The following is an 18,822-nucleotide window of genomic DNA, read 5'->3' as shown; positions in this document are numbered from 1 at the left end:
CTGTATTTTGAGGACGGAAGTAGTGCATCAGCCTTGCGCTGGCTCTGTGCATGTTCCCCCTGATATTCCTTTTATATGCTCCAGGGGACAGCTTCATGTATTGGAAGGAGGGAGTGTTGTTTTTACCTATATAGCCACCATTACTGTACTCTGGTTAAATTCCGCTTTGGTTTTCTCAAATATGGTTCTCTCTGCTATGTGTGGAGAAACTGTCTGTACCATTTCTGATTAACAAAACCAAATATGCATAACTTGGCTAACTGCCATGGTAGGGGACCATAACAGTCAATAACCAGTGTCTAGAGCCTCTTTCAGAGACATTTTAATGAAGTATAAATAAATACACTGAAGGTTGTGAGCAATCAAGGAAGGAAAACCAACTTGACTTTTATATTATGAACTCATGTTTAACCTGATGTCTGTTATCAACATGATCTCTTTCAGCATTTTGTGTGTCCACTTTAAGTTATGGCAAGCATAGCTACAAGATACAGGTACATGCTTTAATTATTTATATTTTTTAGTGTTGTCTTGTTTATAGATTACTGAGCCAAATTCACTCATCTGTCTGTGTGCACACAGGACAGTTTTTTTTTTTTTTCTGTTCAAACAACTATATTGTACTTAAATGAAAAGGGTTCATGATAAATGCCACACAGACACCACCAACAAAGTCTGACAATTGTAATCCTAATACAGTTTGGAGCATCTTACCATATTATACCAGGCACTCACAATAAATTTCTCCTCCATCTCTCTTTGAGTCTTTGTTTTCTCATATTCTTTCTAGGGGAGAAAAAAAAAAAGAAAACAAAAAGACCATACATTTAAAGCTGTATGACAAGAATGGATAATATGTATTAGACAGACATTGCCTGAACCCAAAACGCCTGGATTCATAGATTCCAAGGCCAAAAGGGACCATTGTGATAATCTAGTCTGACCTCCTGTGTAACACAGGCCCAAGCACTTCCCCAAAACAATTCCTAGAGCATATCTAGCAAACATGGAAAAAATCTGGAAAACCTAGAACAGCCAAGAGAAAACATACAGATTGTTACCTCTAATGAATGAAACATTCGGTCCCGTTCCTGCAGTTGATTTTTCAGAGCCTGAATCTCAGGAGCTGTGCCCTGGTTTTGTTTAGGATCTAAAGTACGGATAACCTGCAAGATGCAAACACAACAGTTCATTTAAATAAATACCACAAAGTGATCTCACTAAATACATCTAGATAACATAAAAGGCACCAAGCGCCAAAGGATTATAACCATCCAAGATAGGTCTTAAGAAACATTAAAGTCTTTTAAAGTAGGTACTTGTAACTATGTGGGATGGTTTTAAGAAACTTAACACAACACAGTGGGAGAAGAACACACTATTCTAAGATGCTGTATCCTTTCATCCAATCACATCCACCCTGCTAGGTCAGTCAGTGGTGGTGAACGTCCTGCCACTGCCTGACTTCACCATGTAGGGTGGTGTAAATTGAATCCTATTTAAGAGATGCCATAGCATCTGCTCTCTGCTGTCTCTTAAAGGACTCCATCAAAACAAAAAGCTTGAAGGCTTGATGTCTTGGACTCAAGAATATAGAGTCAGAGAGAACTAGTTCTTCTCCCGCTTCCAGTGTCACAGAGTGAGGGTGAAGGGTATCCGTCCCTGAAGCCATTCTCCTCAGTGCTAAGGGATACATGCAGGAAATATTTCCCTCAACTTTCCACCCTGCACTCAAAGACTCCCTCTCACTGGAAAGAAATGGTGGAAGGTGACCATGACTCAGGGACTTGGAGCACCATTGTCAGTTTCTCCCGGTAGCTCTGCTGCAGCCATTAGCAGGAATCCGAGGGAAGTGCCAGGGAGATGAAGAGTCCCCATTAAGTTTGATGGGTCGATATCTCCCTAGGTTCATATGTGGCACCTACCACAGTAGCATTTGAACACCTATAAAAATTGAACTAAAGCAAGAGAGAGAGTCCAACAAGTGGCCTAGATTTCGAATTCCATCCAAGAAAGTCGCTGGAAACTTTTTAACAGTAAACGTGTGTGTGTGCGCTAGCATGTACACAGCCACTTCACTTCCTCCTCCTGCCTTCTGCCTACTTCAGAACTTTGCATAGGTAATGAGGATGAAGTGATGTCAGACACTGAAATGTCAAATAGAGTATGCTGGAACAAAATCATCATTTAAGTTTTAATAAACTTCCTTTAATAGATGATATTCATGCAAGAGTCCTGAAGGAAATTAACAATGAAGTGGCTGAGTTACGAAGATACTGTGTACTCAGTCATTAAATCTAGCCACTACACTGGGTATAATCACTGTATCCATTTTTTAAAAAGGCACTAGGGAAGGATCATGGAAATATCAGAAGTCACAAAAAGCATAAATTTGTTGAAAAATAATTAAAGCTAGTGTTATATAAAACTCTTGGATCAACATGCTATGAACAGGACAAATCAGCACAGCTTATGCAAAGCGAAAATCTTGCCCCTCTAACTTGTTAGAATGCTTTGAGAGAGTCAGTAACACAATGGATAAAGAAGAAGTGAAAAATATAATTTATTTGGACTTTCAAAAAGCCTTTGAGATCCTTTACAAGAGGCTGTTAAGTCACAAAAGAGGAGAGGTAAACTTCTGTCATGGACTAGAAACTCACGGATGGGTTCTAAATTAATTCTTCTCACTTAGGAAAAAGACCTAGGCATCATCACGAACAGCTCAGTGAAAACATCTGTCAGTGGATGCAAAAAAACTAACAAGATGTTAGGGTGTATTCAGAATAGGAAAGAAAATAATAGTGAAAATACCATACTGCCATTATAAAACTGCTGGCATACCCACACCTTCACAAGGGGTGATGGCCGAGAGATTAAAGTGCTCAGTTACAAACCCAAAGGTTGTGGGTTTGAGTTTCGCTTGATCTCACACTGAAGGGCCGCCTCCAATTCACCCAGCTGCAAAATGGGTACTTGATCTATAGGATTAGGAAAGTAAAAGGCCACAGCAGTCCCTTGTGTACTGTTGGCTATGGAAACTGACATGTCTATAAAACTGTATCAGCCTGATGAGACATCTGTGGCTTGAGGAAGACTTTGATTTTTTTACGTCAGTTTTGGGCACCCCACCTTGAAAAGGATATAGCAAAATAGAAAAGGGGTAGAAAAGGGAAAAGAAGTGATTAGAAGCATGGAACAGCTTGCATATGTGGCTGTACTAAAAATCCTTCATTTGGAGAAGAGATCAATAAAAGGTGACACAATAAAGGGGTATATAAAAGAATAAATGGCATAGAGAATGGCAGTTGGGTGCTCCTATTTACCCTCTCAAATCAAGAAGGGGAGACCAAAGAAATTAAAACTGACAAATTATTTTTTGACACCGTGCATACATAATTAACCCATAGAACTCACTGAGGCAAAGAGCTTAGTAGGATAAGCTATTTCTATGAATATCTCAGTTATAGCTGTCATAATAAACATTAAAAAGGGAAATTAACCCTTAAGCTTCAGACATAAACCAACCCACTAACTGACTAGAGTTGGAAAGAACTTTCCAACTTTATGGAAGAACTATGGAAGAAATTTAAAGAACTTTATGGCAGGCGACCAGCTTGGCTTAACAGTGAAATCCTAGCGGATCTTAAACATAAAAAAGAAGCTTACAAGAAGTGGAAGGTTGGACATATGACCAGGGAAGAGTATAAAAATATTGCTCGGGCATGTAGGAATGAAATCAGGAGGGCCAAATCGCACCTGGAGCTGCAGCTAGCGAGAGATGTCAAGAGTAACAAGAAGGGTTTCTTCAGGTATGTTGGCAACAAGAAGAAAGCCAAGGAAAGTGTAGGCCCCTTAATGAATGAGGGAGGCAACCTAGTGACAGAGGATGTGGAAAAAGCTAATGTACTCAATGCTTTTTTTGCCTCTGTCTTCACGAACAAGGTCAGCTCCCAGACTGCTGCGCTGGTCATCACAACATGGGGAATAGATGGCCAGCCCTCTGTGGAGAAAGAGGTGGTTAGGGACTATTTAGAAAAGCTGGACGTGCACAAGTCCATGGGGCCGGACGAGTTGCATCCGAGAGTGCTGAAGGAATTGGCGGCTGTGATTGCAGAGCCATTGGCCATTATCTTTGAAAACTCGTGGCGAACAGGGGAAGTCCCGGATGACTGGAAAAAGGCTAATGTAGTGCCAATCTTTAAAAAAGGGAAGGAGGAGGATCCTGTGAACTACAGGCCAGTCAGCCTCACCTCAGTCCCTGGAAAAATCATGGAGCAGGTCCTCAAAGAATCAATCCTGAAGCACTTAGAGGAGAGGAAAGTGATCAGGAACAGTCAGCATGGATTCACCAAGGGAAGGTCATGCCTGACTAATCTAATCGCCTTCTATGATGAGATTACTGGTTCTGTGGATGAAGGGAAAGCAGTGGATGTATTGTTTCTTGACTTTAGCAAAGCTTTTGACACGGTCTCCCACAGTATTCTTGTCAGCAAGTTAAAGAAGTATGGGCTGGATGAATGCACTATAAGGTGGGTAGAAAGTTGGCTAGATTGTCGGGCTCAACGGGTAGTGATCAATGGCTCCATGTCTAGTTGGCAGCCGGTGTCAAGTGGAGTGCCCCAGGGGTTGGTCCTGGGGCCGGTTTTGTTCAATATCTTCATAAATGATCTGGAGGATGGTGTGGATTGCACTCTCAGCAAATTTGCAGATGATACTAAACTGGGAGGAGTGGTAGATACGCTGGAGGGGAGGGATAGGATACAGAAAGACCTAGACAAATTGGAGGATTGGGCCAAAAGAAATCTGATGAGGTTCAGTAAGGGTAAGTGCAGGGTCCTGCACTTAGGATGGAAGAACCCAATGCACAGCTATAGACTAGGGACCGAATGGCTAGGCAGCAGTTCTGCAGAAAAGGACCTAGGGGTGACAGTGGACGAGAAGCTGGATATGAGTCAGCCATGTGCCCTTGTTGCCAAGAAGGCCAATGGCATTTTGGGATGTATAAGTAGGGGCATTGCCAGCAGATCGAGGGACGTGGTCGTTCCCCTCTATTCGACATTGGTGAGGCCTCATCTGGAGTACTGTGTCCAGTTTTGGGCCCCACACTACAAGAAGGATGTGGATAAATTGGAGCGAGTCCAGCGAAGGGCAACAAAAATAATTAAGGGGTCTGGAACACATGACTTATGAGGAGAGGCTGAGGGAACTGGGATTGTTTAGTCTGCAGAAGAGAAGAATGAGGGGGGATTTGATAGCTGCTTTCAACTACCTGAGAGGTGGTTCCAGAGAGGATGGTTCTAGACTATTCTCAGTGGTAGAAGAGGACAGGACAAGGAGTAATGGTCTCAAATTGCAGTGGGGGAGGTTTAGGTTGGATATTAGGAAAAACTTTTTCACTAGGAGAGTGGTGAAACACTGGAATGCGTTACCTAGGGAGGTGGTGGAATCACCTTCCTTAGAAGTTTTTAAGGTCAGGCTTGACAAAGCCCTGGCTGGGATGATTTATTTGGGGATTGGTCGTGCTTTGAGCAGGGGGTTGGACTAGATGACCTCCTGAGGTCCCTTCCAACCCTGATATTCTATGATTCCCCATGAGGCAGGTTATCACAAAATTGTTACCTTACTAGGTGCCACCTGGTGCTGGTCACTGTCAAGGACAGAATACTGGTCTGGGTGAACCACTGGTGTAAATGAATATGGTGCTTCCAATGGGGGGATTGGTGTTTGTATAAAAGACAGATAGGTGAACAGGGACAGTGGGAAGTTGGTTTTCACAACCATGAATTTGAGGTAGAGGCTTCTGCAGGAAGAGAAACTTAATACTATGTAGCATATTGGTATCAAACTGAAAACTACAACAAAACCCATTAATTAGCTTCCTTTCCTGTGGTGATTAACATTGTTAGATCTGTTTTATTTATTTTCATTACCACAGAGAGGGGGTGAGCAACATAAACCTCAGCTCAGAGCACCATGCACTTACACTCTTGGCCTTTTCCAAGTACTTTTTGTATCGTTCCTCCATTTGCTTCATTTCTTCCTCTTTTTTCCGTAAAGCTTCTTGTAATTCTTCAATTTTGAGTGCTTCATGTAGGGAGAAACGCATTTAAAAAAGTCATATTAAAAATACACACACTTTAATATTGTATGTTTAAATATAAATTAAACCCATAGCTAGCACTTATTTTTTCAGTAAAGGAGAGCACAAGTCAGGATAGCAAAATGTTCTACTAATTCAGCAGACAAAGTGGTTAAGTATTCAACAACTCAGAAACACATGTAGGGAGAAACAAGTGTGTTCTACTCCACTGTATGCACCAGTGAAATAATTAACCTGTAGACAACGTTACTATTGGAGCATATGGAAAATTAAAGGGATAACTAGTGCCCTTCATTAATGCCACTATTGGCCAACTCACTGTTAATTCATAAAAGTGAGGGTTAGCAATGCAGTACATGTTCCAAAACATTGTGGCAGTATAATTCACCTAAGGCAAATATAAGTTAAAGAAATCTATAGGAGAAAAAACCCCTGTACATATTCCCCCAAAGGTAACACTGAAGAATTTCACCAAAAATGTGACATAAAAGTAACAAATTATTTTTAACATTTTATAAATAAGTTTTATGGACCAGCAGGACAGTTTCATTGTACAGACACTTGAATGGGTTGATTTATGAGGATATCTAGCCAACAGCATCCGTATAGATTATCGTTCGTCCAAGGACTTGTCTGAAGAGACTGATTTTGTCATCCCTGATCAAATGGTACATGACAAAAGTGTTTGGTTCTTGGAGAATCTCAGATCAGGCATAACTCCTGATAATCTGTTTTGCAATAGCACTTTGTTGTGGCACTCACTCCCATTTATCTTACTTGCAACATCCTCTCCTGGCCTGACACTGAGAATGTGACCGGAAAAAGTAAGATCTACTTTACTGATCATTACTAGAGTCAGAAAGGGATAGTCAGAAAGGTTATATTATCTATTTTAAAAATTTTGCTTCTTACTCTACCCTACAATCCTAGATATTTTCAGTTGTTTCCACTCATGACTGTTAAAAGAACCCAAAAAATTTAATTACAGACACAGTTTTTACTGTTTCAGAGTAACAGCCATGTTAGTCTGTATTCGCAAAAAGAAAAGGAGTACTTGTGGCACCTTAGAGACTAACCAATTTATTTGAGCATGAGCTTTCGTGAGCTACAGCTCACTTCATCGGATGCATACCGTGGAAACTGCAGCAGTCTTTATATACACACAGAGAATATGAAACAATACCTCCTCCCACCCCACTGTCCTGCTGGTAATAGCTTATCTAAAGTGATCATCAGGTTGGGCCATTTCCAGCACAAATCCAGGTTTTCTCACCCTCCACCCCCCCCACACAAATTCACTCTCCTGCTGGTGATAGCCCATCCAAAGTGACAACTCTCTACACAATAAGAAAAGGAGTACTTGTGGCACCTTAGAGACTAACCAATTTATTTGAGCATGAGCTTTCGTGAGCTACAGCTCACTTCATCAGCAGAAGCAGCTCCATTACTCTCTACACAATGTGCATGATAATCAAGTTGGGCCATTTCCTGCACAAATCCAGGTTACTGTGACGCTTCAGAGTAGGATAACTCTTGAAGTACAAAAACTTTAGAAGGTTCCATAAATGGCATTTAGGCCTATCCAAATAAAAGCTTAGGCCAAGATTTTCAAAAGCTGCTAGTGCTTTTGGGTGTTCAATTTGAGACACCTTTATGAAAAAATTCCAAGTACCTGCCCTCTAAAAATCAGGCCCCTTTAAGGTGTCAGATACTTTAATATTGAGGTTCAGCGAGTGGGGAAGTTGCTGAATCCCCATATTCTTTATTTCCAGACATTTTATCATTTTTAAGGTGTGGAATTTTTGTGAAGTGTAATATTATTTTGTGCGGTTATTGGACTCCACTGAAAAACATTTTCAACTTTAACTCTTTTTGAGCTAAGTTTTTCTCTTGTATGGATAGACCAAATTTGTAATATTGAACAGCTCCCAGATTGGCTTTTACTCTAGAAAAATCAGAGAAAACTGTTGCTGAAATGGCAGCTTGGCTTTTCTCGGTGAGTTTTCTAATGGAGGAAAACTCACAACTGTTGTTATATCTTGGTTCCAAATCTTCAATAATGTGCATGATGGAGAGGGAGGGAAGGGGCAGCCATTTAAAAATGTCACTTCCTCCTTCAACCCTATATTGTCATCTGCCACTCACTCCCACTGCCTATTTTCCCTCCCATCCCCACAGATGCATAAGTGTGCCCATCCCCTATCAATGTGCCCTCGCTCAGACACAGTGGGCATAAGGATTATGTGGGCTGACATCTTACAAAGGCCTGACTAGTCAATACCACATCTTTGAATTATCAGAGTCCCCCAGCCATATGTCTTATATTATAGAAGATAAAAAACTAAGGAACGTGTCCCAGTCAAACTAATGCAGAACAAAATAGTATGTAGATCTTACAGGATCCTTTCATGAATAAAGCCTGTCTGGCACCTTCAGATAGATGCTGGCGTTGTTGTTTGAAAGATGATGGGGCACTTATTTTTTTCCAACCTATTCAATGTACTGGCGGCACACATTTGCCTTTTTTCTAAAAGCAATACACCATTTCAACGGGCTCAAAGGGTAGTGATCAATGGCTCCATATCTAGTTGGCAGCCGGTATCAAGTGGAGTGCCCCAAGGGTCGGTCCTGGGGCCGGTTTTGTTCAATATCTTCATAAATGATCTGGAGGATGGTGTGGATTGCACTCTCAGCAAATTTGCGGATGATACTAAACTGGGAGGAGTGGTAGATACACTGGAGGGGAGGGATAGGATACAGAAGGACCTAGACAAATTGGAGGATTGGGCCAAAAGAAATCTGATGAGGTTCAATAAGGATAAGTGCAGGGTCCTGCACTTAGGACGGGAGAACCCAATGCACAGCTACAGACTAGGGACCGAATGGCTAGGCAGCAGTTCTGCGGAAAAGGACCTAGGGGTGACAGTGGACGAGAAGCTGGATATGAGTCAGCAGTGTGCCCTTGTTGCCAAGAAGGCCAATGGCATTTTGGGATGTATAAGTAGGGGCATAGCGAGCAGATCGAGGGACGTGATCGTTCCCCTCTATTCGACATTGGTGAGGCCTCATCTGGAGTACTGTGTCCAGTTTTGGGCCCCACACTTCAAGAAGGATGTGGATAAATTGGAGAGAGTCCAGCGAAGGGCAACAAAAATGATTAGGGGTCTGGAACACATGACTTATGAGGAGAGGCTGAGGGAGCTGGGATTGTTTAGCCTGCAGAAGAGAAGAATGAGGGGGGATTTGATAGCTGCTTTCAACTACCTGAAAGGGGGTTCCAAAGAGGATGGCTCTAGACTGTTCTCAATGGTAGCAGATGACAGAACGAGGAGTAATGGTCTCAAGTTGCAGTGGGGGAGGTTTAGATTGGATATTAGGAAAAACTTTTTCACTAAGAGGGTGGTGAAACACTGGAATGCATTACCTAGGGAGGTGGTAGAATCTCCTTCCTTAGAGGTTTTTAAGGTCAGGCTTGACAAAGCCCTGGCTGGGATGATTTAACTGGGAATTGGTCCTGCTTCGAGCAGGGGGTTGGACTAGATGACCTTCTGGGGTCCCTTCCAACCCTGATATTCTATGATTCTATGATTTAGAGTCCTTTTCAATTGGGCCTTGGTGTATTGCTGTGAAATCCCAAACTGGCCTACTCGTCCAAAGCCACATTCTCATTGACCAACTAGCGTCCAAAGATTTACTGTAATGATTTTTCTGAACCTCCAACTCTGTCAGCACCATTCCAGTCTACTATCTGAACACATGTTGACGCAACATGTAGTACGTATCAGCATATTGTGGGAGAGCTAATAAGCATGGAGGGATTTTTAACGTAACAGATACCAGAGATATGAGCCTATCTCAGATAACAGCAATTTTGGATAACTGAGGTTATGACGACCAATAAAGAACTGTATTAACTTGACATTCCTCTGGGCATCAAGATTTTAGTAAAGTGACCTCTGCTTCCTCTCTATAAACATTAGCAGTATCTTTTGGGTCAGTAAATCTTGATAGTCTCCTCTGCAAGAATTAATATCTGCTTACCACTGTCAGACTTCCCTATAATTCTGTATCAATAAAACACTTAAAAATTTACAATCCATTTTTTTACAACGTTTTACAGTTCCCTGTTAATTAAAGACCCTCCGTACATACAAGCTTTTTAATGTAAAGACTGTGTTCTAATGGAGGAAAACTCACAACTGTTGTTATATCTTGGTTCCAAATCTTCAATAATAGCTCGTTTCCTCTGTATTTCATTGTTAGCCTCATGCAGCTTCTCCCTGTTACAAATTGTGAAAAGATACATTATTGTTCCAACACTCTTCTCCATCTCAAATGAAAATTAAGCAATAAAAAAAATTCCAGGTTCTACAATTCTAGGGAATTATAACAAAGCTGACTTTTGGCTGCGAGGCACTAGGGCATGGTGAGTGATGTCAATGAACAAAGAATGGAACTGTTTAAAAAACAGAAGAAAAAACATTACTGTATATGCACAGTTGTAACATCAGAAAGCTCCATTCTGAGTCCAAAATTCTACAATTACTTTATAATTTACAATAACCTGTACAAAGCCTGCTTGAAATACATGATTTTGACAGCTATGATATTATTAAAGACTGGCTAACCCCCCACAATGCTCCAAATAGAGACTATACACTTCTTGTAAGCCAGTAGGTCATTAAGTGAGGAGGTTACTTACCTGTAACTGGAGGTTCTTCAAGATGTGGGGTCCCTATTTGTATTCCATAAGTGGGTGGCATGCACACCACGCACCGGAGTCCGGATGTATTTCTAGCAGTGTCGATTGACCCACACGTGTTTGCAGCCAAAGGTATAAGAGACGCAGATCACACATCCCCTTTTCAGCACCCCCTCTTACGGCTGTGCAGTCCAGTCCGCAGCAGAGGGAACGGACGGCAGGTACTGGAATACAGACAGGGACCACACATCTTGACGAACCTCCAGGTACAGGTAAGTAACCTCCTCCTCTTCTTCTTCTTCGAGCGATGGTCCCTACACTTATTCCATATGTGGGTGAGTAGCAAGCAGCAATCAGTGTGGAGGTGGGTGAGAGGATGCAATGGGAAGTGCAGTCTGCAGTACGGCTTGGCCCGTAGCAGTGTCCGTAGCCGCTGCTTGTGCAATGGCGTAGTACGACGTGAATGAGTGGACAGAGCACCAGGTTGCTGCACGACAGATGTCTTGCCACAAGACGTTTGCATGGCAGGCCAATGTGGCTGCTTGTGCTCATGTACAGTGGCTGTGACTCCATCAGATGGTGGTATGTTGGATCATACCTAGGATTCGTGGATGCACCTGAAGACCCATTTGATTCATTGGGAGGAGAGGGCTTGGCCCTTGGATCGGTCGGCAACGTCCACAAATAGTTTTGGCAATGAGCAAAAGGAGTAAGTCCTGTGGAGATAGAATGCCATTTACACGGCAGATGTCGAGGGAATGCAGGACCCTGTCCGCGTGGGAGGCATGTGGTTTGGGGCAGAAAACAGGTAGGTGGATGCACTGATTTAGTGGAGTATGCTCTGTCTATCCTTGAGCCCCATCCAAAAATCAAATTGGGGTGCCGGCACTGATCCTGTATGAGGAGATCCCGGAGTGTTTGGAGGCAGAGTGGTGTGTGGATGGAGAGTCTGAGGAGATCCATGAACCAAAACTGATGGGGCCAGAATAGGGTGACGAGTATTACAGTAGTTCGGTTCCAGTGGATCTTGCGTAACACTTGTGGGAGGAGGGGAATGGGGGGAAAGGCACAGCGGAGGTTGCCTGTCCAGGGGAGGAGAAGAGCGTCGCCCTGCGAGTCCTCTCCCATGGCCCCCCGGCACAATAAAGGGACAGCTTTAAGTTCTCACAAGTGGAAAAGAGGTCCCACCACGGGGTACCCCATTTGTGGAATTAGTATCTGAGTGTGGCATTATGTAACTCCCACTTGTGGGTTGAAAGAGAGAGAGTCCTGTGTGAAGGAACAGGGGTTGTGACTCGGGCCACACAGTGGTAAGAAGGAACTGAAGACACATTGGCCCGCACACCCTATTATATCCTTGGCTGAGAACACAAGGGGATGCCCTACGCACGTGCGTGTCAACAGATACTGCTAGAAACATTTCTGGATTCAGGCACATGGTGTGCATGCGCATATACGTATGGAATACATGTAGGGACCACCACTTGAAGAAGAACTTTAGGTAACAACTGCAGTTCAGAAAAGTGTAAAATTAAGACAAGTGTGTAAATGGTAAAACAAAATGATCAAATTTTTAAGATATTATCTTTTATTCTGTTTGTCGTGTTGTAACCCTGTTGGTTCCAGGATATGGGAGAGACAAGGTAGGTGAGGGTAATATCTTTTATTGGACCAACTTGTGCTTGTGGAAGGCACAAGTTTTTGAGCTACACAGAGCTCTTCTTCTGCTCTGGGGAAGGAAGCAGAGTATCTGAGCTAAATAGAAGTTGAGACAGATTGTTAAAGCAGAAGGGGTAATGCATTTTGGAGGTGCTCACTTGAAATGAAGTAGGCAACTGGGAGTTAGATCGGTTATGCATGAAGGGTAGCAGGCAGTGTGGTGTGTTACAGATTGTTGTAATGACCCATAAAATCACTGTCCCTGTTAAATTCATGGTTTTTGGTGTTCAGCCAAGTTATGATTTTAAGTTCCCAGGCTCAACTTTTGGAGGTGCTGTGCAGGTTTCCTTTGAGGACAAGTACTGAAAGATCAGATACGGAGTGATCACTTTGTGAAAAGTGTACACCCACAGGTATTAGGGTGTTTTTGTTTTTTATCGTTTTTCCTGCGTGACTCCACTGAAGAGTGGAGTCACCCACATACTTACTGAGTATTTGATGCACTGGATGAGGTACACCATCTGTTCTGATAAGCATGTGTAGGATCCATGAATCTTGAAAGCTATGTTATGGTGGGTATGATATCTCTCCTGCTGTGTGTCTGCAAGTTTTGCATCTGTTTTTCTGGCAGGGTCTGGTGCCACTGTTAGTTGGTGTGTCCTGGTCTGTGGGGAGCTGCTTCTGATGATGAGCTTGGCAAGGCTGGGGGTTGTTTGAAGGCCAGAAGAGGGGGTTCAGGAAAGATTTCTTTCAAGGTGTGGTCCCTATCAAACATGGGTTGTAAGCATTTGATGATATCCCGTACGGGTTCCAGTGTGGGGTGGTAGGTGACAACTAGGAATGTGCAGTCAATGTGTTTTTTTTCTGTAATAAAACAGGTTCTCTTGGGGTATTTGGTTGGCCCATTCTCTTCTGTGATCTACTTCTCTGGTGGAGTGTATTTGTTTAGTGAAGGCAGTTTATAGTGTATTTAGGTGTGTAGCTCAGACTCTCTCTTCAAAGTCTGTGGTATATGAATGCCTGGCTGCAGATAACAGATTTTTTGGTATGTCTGGGTGGTTGCTGGATCTGTGGAGGTAAGCATGGTGATCAGCGAATTTCTTGTATATAGTCACATAGGAAAAACTTTTTCACTAGGAGGGTGGTGAAACACTGGAATGCGTTACCTTAGGAGGTGGTGGAATCACCTTCCTTAGAAGTTTTTAAGGTCAGGCTTGACAAAGCCCTGGCTGGGATGATTTAATTGGGGATCAGTACTGCTTTGAGCAGGGTGTTGGACTAGAGGACCTCCTGAGGTCCCTTCCAACCCTGATATTCTATGATAGGTTGTGTCAGAGAGTTGTCTGTGTTGATGCCATCATTACAATTAAGAACTACGACAGCACCTGCTTTGTCTGAAGGTTTGATCTGGTGGCTGATTTCAGGGACTGTATAACTATCCTCTTGGCGGTAGAGACTGTGGTGGTTATAATGCTGGTTGAGGATTTCAGAGTATGTTTTTTTCTGAAGTAATCAATGTAATGATCCAGTGTGTGGTTTCATCCACGGGGCAGGGGGAGAGTGTTCAGTCAGATTATTCTTTTTTCTTATGACTGTTAGTGGGGCAGTGGGCGATGTCCTTGTTGTGAAAAAATTCCTTGAGGTGGAGTCAGTGGAAGAATTCTTCTAGTTCTCCACATGTTAGTAGAGTATCAGGTTCTGTGGTGGGACAGAAGATCAGTACCTTGCAGAGTACAGATACTTCAGTTCTGTTTAGGAGTAGTCTTGATAGGTTGATGATGTTGGGGTGTCATGTGGTGTCCCCATACAACAGAATCATAGGACTGGAAGGGACCATGGGACGGAGGAGGGATAGCTCAGTGGTTTGAGCATTGGCCTGCTAATCCCAGGGTTGTGAGTTCAATCCTTGAGGGGTCCATTTAGGGATCTGGGGAAAAAATTGGGGATTGGTCCTGCTTTGAGCAGGGGGTTGGACTAGATGACCTCCTGAGGTCCCTTCCAACCCTGATATTCTATGATTCTGTGACCTCAAGAGGTCCAGTTCCCTGCACTCATAGCAGGACTAAGTATTATCTAGACCACTCCTCACAGGTATTTGTCTAACCTGCTCTTTAAAATCTCCAATGATGGAGATTTGTCCTCCCTAGGCAATTTATTCCAGTGCTTAACCACCCTGACAGTTAGGAAGTTTTTCCTAACATCCAACCTAAACCTCCCTTCCTGCAATTTAAGCCCATTGCTTTTTGTCCTATGATGGGTAATAGTGTCTTGGTTTCTCCGAGAGGTGGTGTTCTGTTGGTCGTGGAGCTGACGTAGTTGGTTCCACTTTCTGTTTTTGTGTTGGATGTCTGTCATCAGGTTTTTTGATAATTATTTTGGGTTTCCTGCATGATCTCTAGATAGATCCTCAAAGGCAACCAGCACACCACCTTCAAAAGGCGAGCCTGGAAATTAAAATTTATAATTCTGCTAGACACCAAAAACCATGATCTTACATGAACATTGGTTTTATGACTCATTACAGCAATTTATAACACGGCACTCTGCCTGTTACCCTTAATTGCCCACTTCAAACCCTTTATGAATAACAATCTGACCCCCAGCTGCCTACTTCATTTAAAGTGACTACTTCCAAATGCATTACCCCTTCTGCTTAATCTGTCCCAGCCTGTATTTAGCCCGGACACTCTTCTTCTTTCCCCAGACATAAAGAAGAGAACTGTGCTCAAAAGCTTGTACCTTCCACTAACACAAGTTGGTCCAATAAAAGCTATTACCTCACCTACCTTATTTTTTATTATCTTTCATAATGCAGTGGCTCTGAACCTTTCCAGACTACCGTACCCCTTTCAGGAGTCTGATTTGTCTTGTGTACCCCTAAGTTTCACCTCACTTAAAGGTTACAAAATCAGACATAAAAATACAAAAGTGTCACAGTAAAATAGCTGACTTTCTCATTTTTACCATATGATTATAAAATAAATCAATTGGAATATATATATTGTACTTACATTTCAGTGTATAGTACACAGAGCAGTATAAACAAGTCATTGTCTGTATGAAATCTTAGTTTGTACTGACTTTCCTAGTTCTTTTTATGTTGTCTGTTGTAAAACTAGACAAATAACTAGATGAGTTGATGAACCCCTTGGAAGACCTCTGCGTACCCATGGTTGAGAACCACTGCTATAACATATACTTAAAAATGGACAAGTAAATACTGTTTATATTAAAGTGCTTTCTTCAGGACACCATGAACTATTCCTCTTGATTTAAGCTTTACAAAATTTTTAATCAAATTTTCTAACACCATAAAATGATTATTCTTCCTTAATTATTTTTCTTTGGCAAAGTCTTTCTCTACAAGATGTAAATAATACTTGAATAATGGCTTCCTTAGGTATATTTGACTGTCTACACTTCTGTTGCTTACATATCTTCCAAATCATTAATGAGTGGCTACCTTCCTGCTATTGCTACTGGCTAAGCATTCTCCAATGTACAGAAAGTCAGTATTTCTATTTCATATTACAAAAACAATACAGGAAAGTTTTATTACTTACAGATGTTCTTCGAGCTTCTTTTTCAGAAGAATTGACTAAAATAGAAAGTTAAGTGTGTTAATTATTTAAAAAATTGTGGAAATTTAGATTATATCAGTTATGGTGAAAAACATAATTTTATATTTATACCAAAGCTGCCATATTTTCATTTCATTCTGTTCATAGCAAACATTTACAGCAGTTCTCTATGGTACTGTAGTAATTATCCTTCCCTTGACAGTTATATGATCACACGGAAGTTAGGATGCTTTACAACCATTTCTCTGAAATTGGAGCAATACTGAATAGATCAATTTATTAGAAAAAAAATTCTGTTTCATTTGTTTTCTTTTCTCCATGCTCTGGTATGTTTGCAGGGTAATACAAACTTCTTTATCTGAAACTAAAAGACAGCGCAGCAAGCTTTTGTGAAGAGTTGCACTACTAAAGCATTAAAGAAACATCACTTTTAAAATAAATCGGTCTAAAACCCTGGTCCCACCAAAATCAATGGAAGTTTCACCACTGACTTCAGTAGGGACAGGAGGTCAGCCTCAACTTTTTTCTTTACATTTTTTTCCCCTGTTCTTTGTTCTCATGTCTTTACTGTTTGACTACAGATGCACAAATACCTTACACCTGTGGTGTCCTAAGCTGTACCTTGTGGTTAAGTCACAGCTGGATAAACATTTTTTTTAAAAAAAGCTTCAAAATAATTTTTCATTTGTGACAAAATGTAACTTTACATATTTAAGCATCTCATTTTTTATCAAAACCATAAATGCCTAAAAACATAATAGTGTTAATGAAACAGAAAGCCATACTCACAATAGCCTTGAGCAGAAACCCATGCCAAGAGACAGAGAGAACATATTAGTATGAAGCAAAAACAGCAGCCAAGAGAAGAAACTATTTAGTTACTCATGAACAGAAAAAGTTAAAACTATTTATGGGTGGGGTGAATATATGCACATTTTCCCTTCCTCTCTGTCCTTAATCGTTTCATTATCCTGTCTCATTTTCTGGGGACTTTTAGAAAGCTAGCACAAATTATCTATACTGCGTTGAAGCGTGTGGGTACGTCTACACAGCAGTTAGACACCCGGGGCTATCCCATCCCAGCTGCAACTGTGCCTGGAAGTCTACACTGCAATGAAACAGCCCCATAGTCCTGGCGCTGCGAGCCTGAGTCAGCTGTCACAGGCCTGCTGTGGGTTTTTATTTGCAGGCCAGACGTACCCGATGAATGCTTTTCCGCCTCCACACTAAAAACAAACAATATAAAAGTAGTAAAGAAGCAAATATGTGAACCAGCATACTCAAACTAGAGTTTCATAGGAGAGTAGTTGCTGTTTTTAAGAGTCATTTTGAAGGCGTGCCCATGTTAGTGACAAAACAGTCAAACAATATGTAGTCTGTTGGATGGACCTGTGGGCCATGATGTAGAAAAATATTTATTTTGGGGAGAGTGACTTTGAGCAGAACATCTCACGTCAAATTAATCTGCATTACTATTTTCAATTCACACTGATCATCATTATATACAAGCCAAACAACGTAAGCTCTTTGGGGGAAGAGTCCACCTTTTTGTTCTGCTTGTACAGTGCCTAGTATAATGGGGTCCTGGGCCTTGACCGGGGCTACTAGGCACTAATGTAATTCACATAATAATAACCAGCAAAGGTACAATGATGAAGTCACTGCTCTACCTCCAAATTCCCCTCAACAGGGGATTAACTACACAGCCAAGTATGGACCATTTAAGTGCAGTCCAAGAAAAACTCTCAGCTGGTCTAAGCATTTTAAAACACTGTTTTTACACTCACTCTCCTCCCTGTTTCTGAGGACAGGCTCTGATTATTTCCGAGTGGGACTTCCTTGATATACTTCCTATTCTGGCAAAAGGTTATGGACCAGACGCTCAAGTGGTACAAACTGGTGAAAATCCAACTTCAATGGCATTACAGCAATTTACACCAACTAAGAATCCAACCCTGTGTGGTTTTTGGTCCCTTCATCCTTGGAATTTTTCCTTTTACTTTTGCTGTCTCTGTACCAAATGTAATGGAAGACAGGCATATGGCTCCTTTAAACAACTGTTACAAACTGTTGCATATATCACCTGGTAAAGGAGATGTGGTATAGTCACAAGGTATTTTATCCCTGGACACTTAGGACTCAATTATTCCCATTGACTTCAAAGAGGAAGGATCAAGGCATTAGTAGTGTCCAGTCTCCTTCAGGTCTTGGGAGTAGAAGACTAAACCAAGATTCAAATCTGGGTGTCCCACTTAGTGCTCTGATCAGTTATGTAGAGACCACAAGTGGCCGTTTAACGGAGTTGATTTTGCCTGCATGCATTTGCTTTTGTTTTTATTACTTGTGCAACGCCAAAGATGTTAATTGTGCATTAGAAACACAACTGAGATAGGTTCCTACTCTAAAGGACATGTAATCTCACTGGGATGGATACAATATAAACACTAAAAAGAAGAGGTACAAAGGTGAGAACTGAGTTATAACTTATCAGTGATGGCAGATTAGGCAAAAGGATGCATTATGCACCCTATGCATGAGTTCTGTATTGCACTGTAGTCAAGCTGATATTTATATGGCACATTTTACCCATTTGAGATTGCTGCACATACCTACAGCACTATATAAAGATTTTCAGGGACAGTAACAAATATATTTGAGTTAAATAACTAAGTAAAAATGATGTGCTACAAAAATGTATAGCAAACCCTTTTAAAGGCCATTGCCAAGTTGAAAAACACATTTCTGTCTCAAAATGTTGTACCTATTGTTGTTACAAGTAA

General features: G+C 41.6%; 1 protein-coding gene across 8 annotated transcripts in view; it reads right to left on the bottom strand.

The window, feature by feature from the left end:
* HOOK3 (hook microtubule tethering protein 3) overlaps positions 1–18,822 on the bottom strand; it is a 142,980-nt gene that overhangs the window by 19,190 nt on the left and 104,968 nt on the right. For 7 of the 8 annotated variants that reach the window (XR_007356890.2, XM_048851605.2, XM_048851604.2 and 4 more), the window contains 5 exons: positions 16,025–16,059; positions 10,298–10,380; positions 5,984–6,084; positions 1,062–1,166; positions 715–786 (listed from right to left, as the gene is read on the bottom strand). Coding sequence is in view for 7 of the 8 variants with exons in the window: in XM_048851605.2 (XP_048707562.1) it covers positions 715–786; positions 1,062–1,166; positions 5,984–6,084; positions 10,298–10,380; positions 16,025–16,059 (396 nt within the window). In the remaining variant the exon portion in view is untranslated. The remainder of the gene's footprint in view (positions 1–714; positions 787–1,061; positions 1,167–5,983; positions 6,085–10,297; positions 10,381–16,024; positions 16,060–18,822) is intronic. The other variant, XM_048851606.2, reaches the window with a different exon arrangement.

The sequence above is a fragment of the Caretta caretta genome, chromosome 5, assembly GCF_965140235.1.
Source record: "Caretta caretta isolate rCarCar2 chromosome 5, rCarCar1.hap1, whole genome shotgun sequence".
NCBI classification, from domain to species: Eukaryota; Metazoa; Chordata; order Testudines; family Cheloniidae; genus Caretta; species Caretta caretta.
This window is presented reverse-complemented; position numbering and strand designations above follow the sequence as displayed.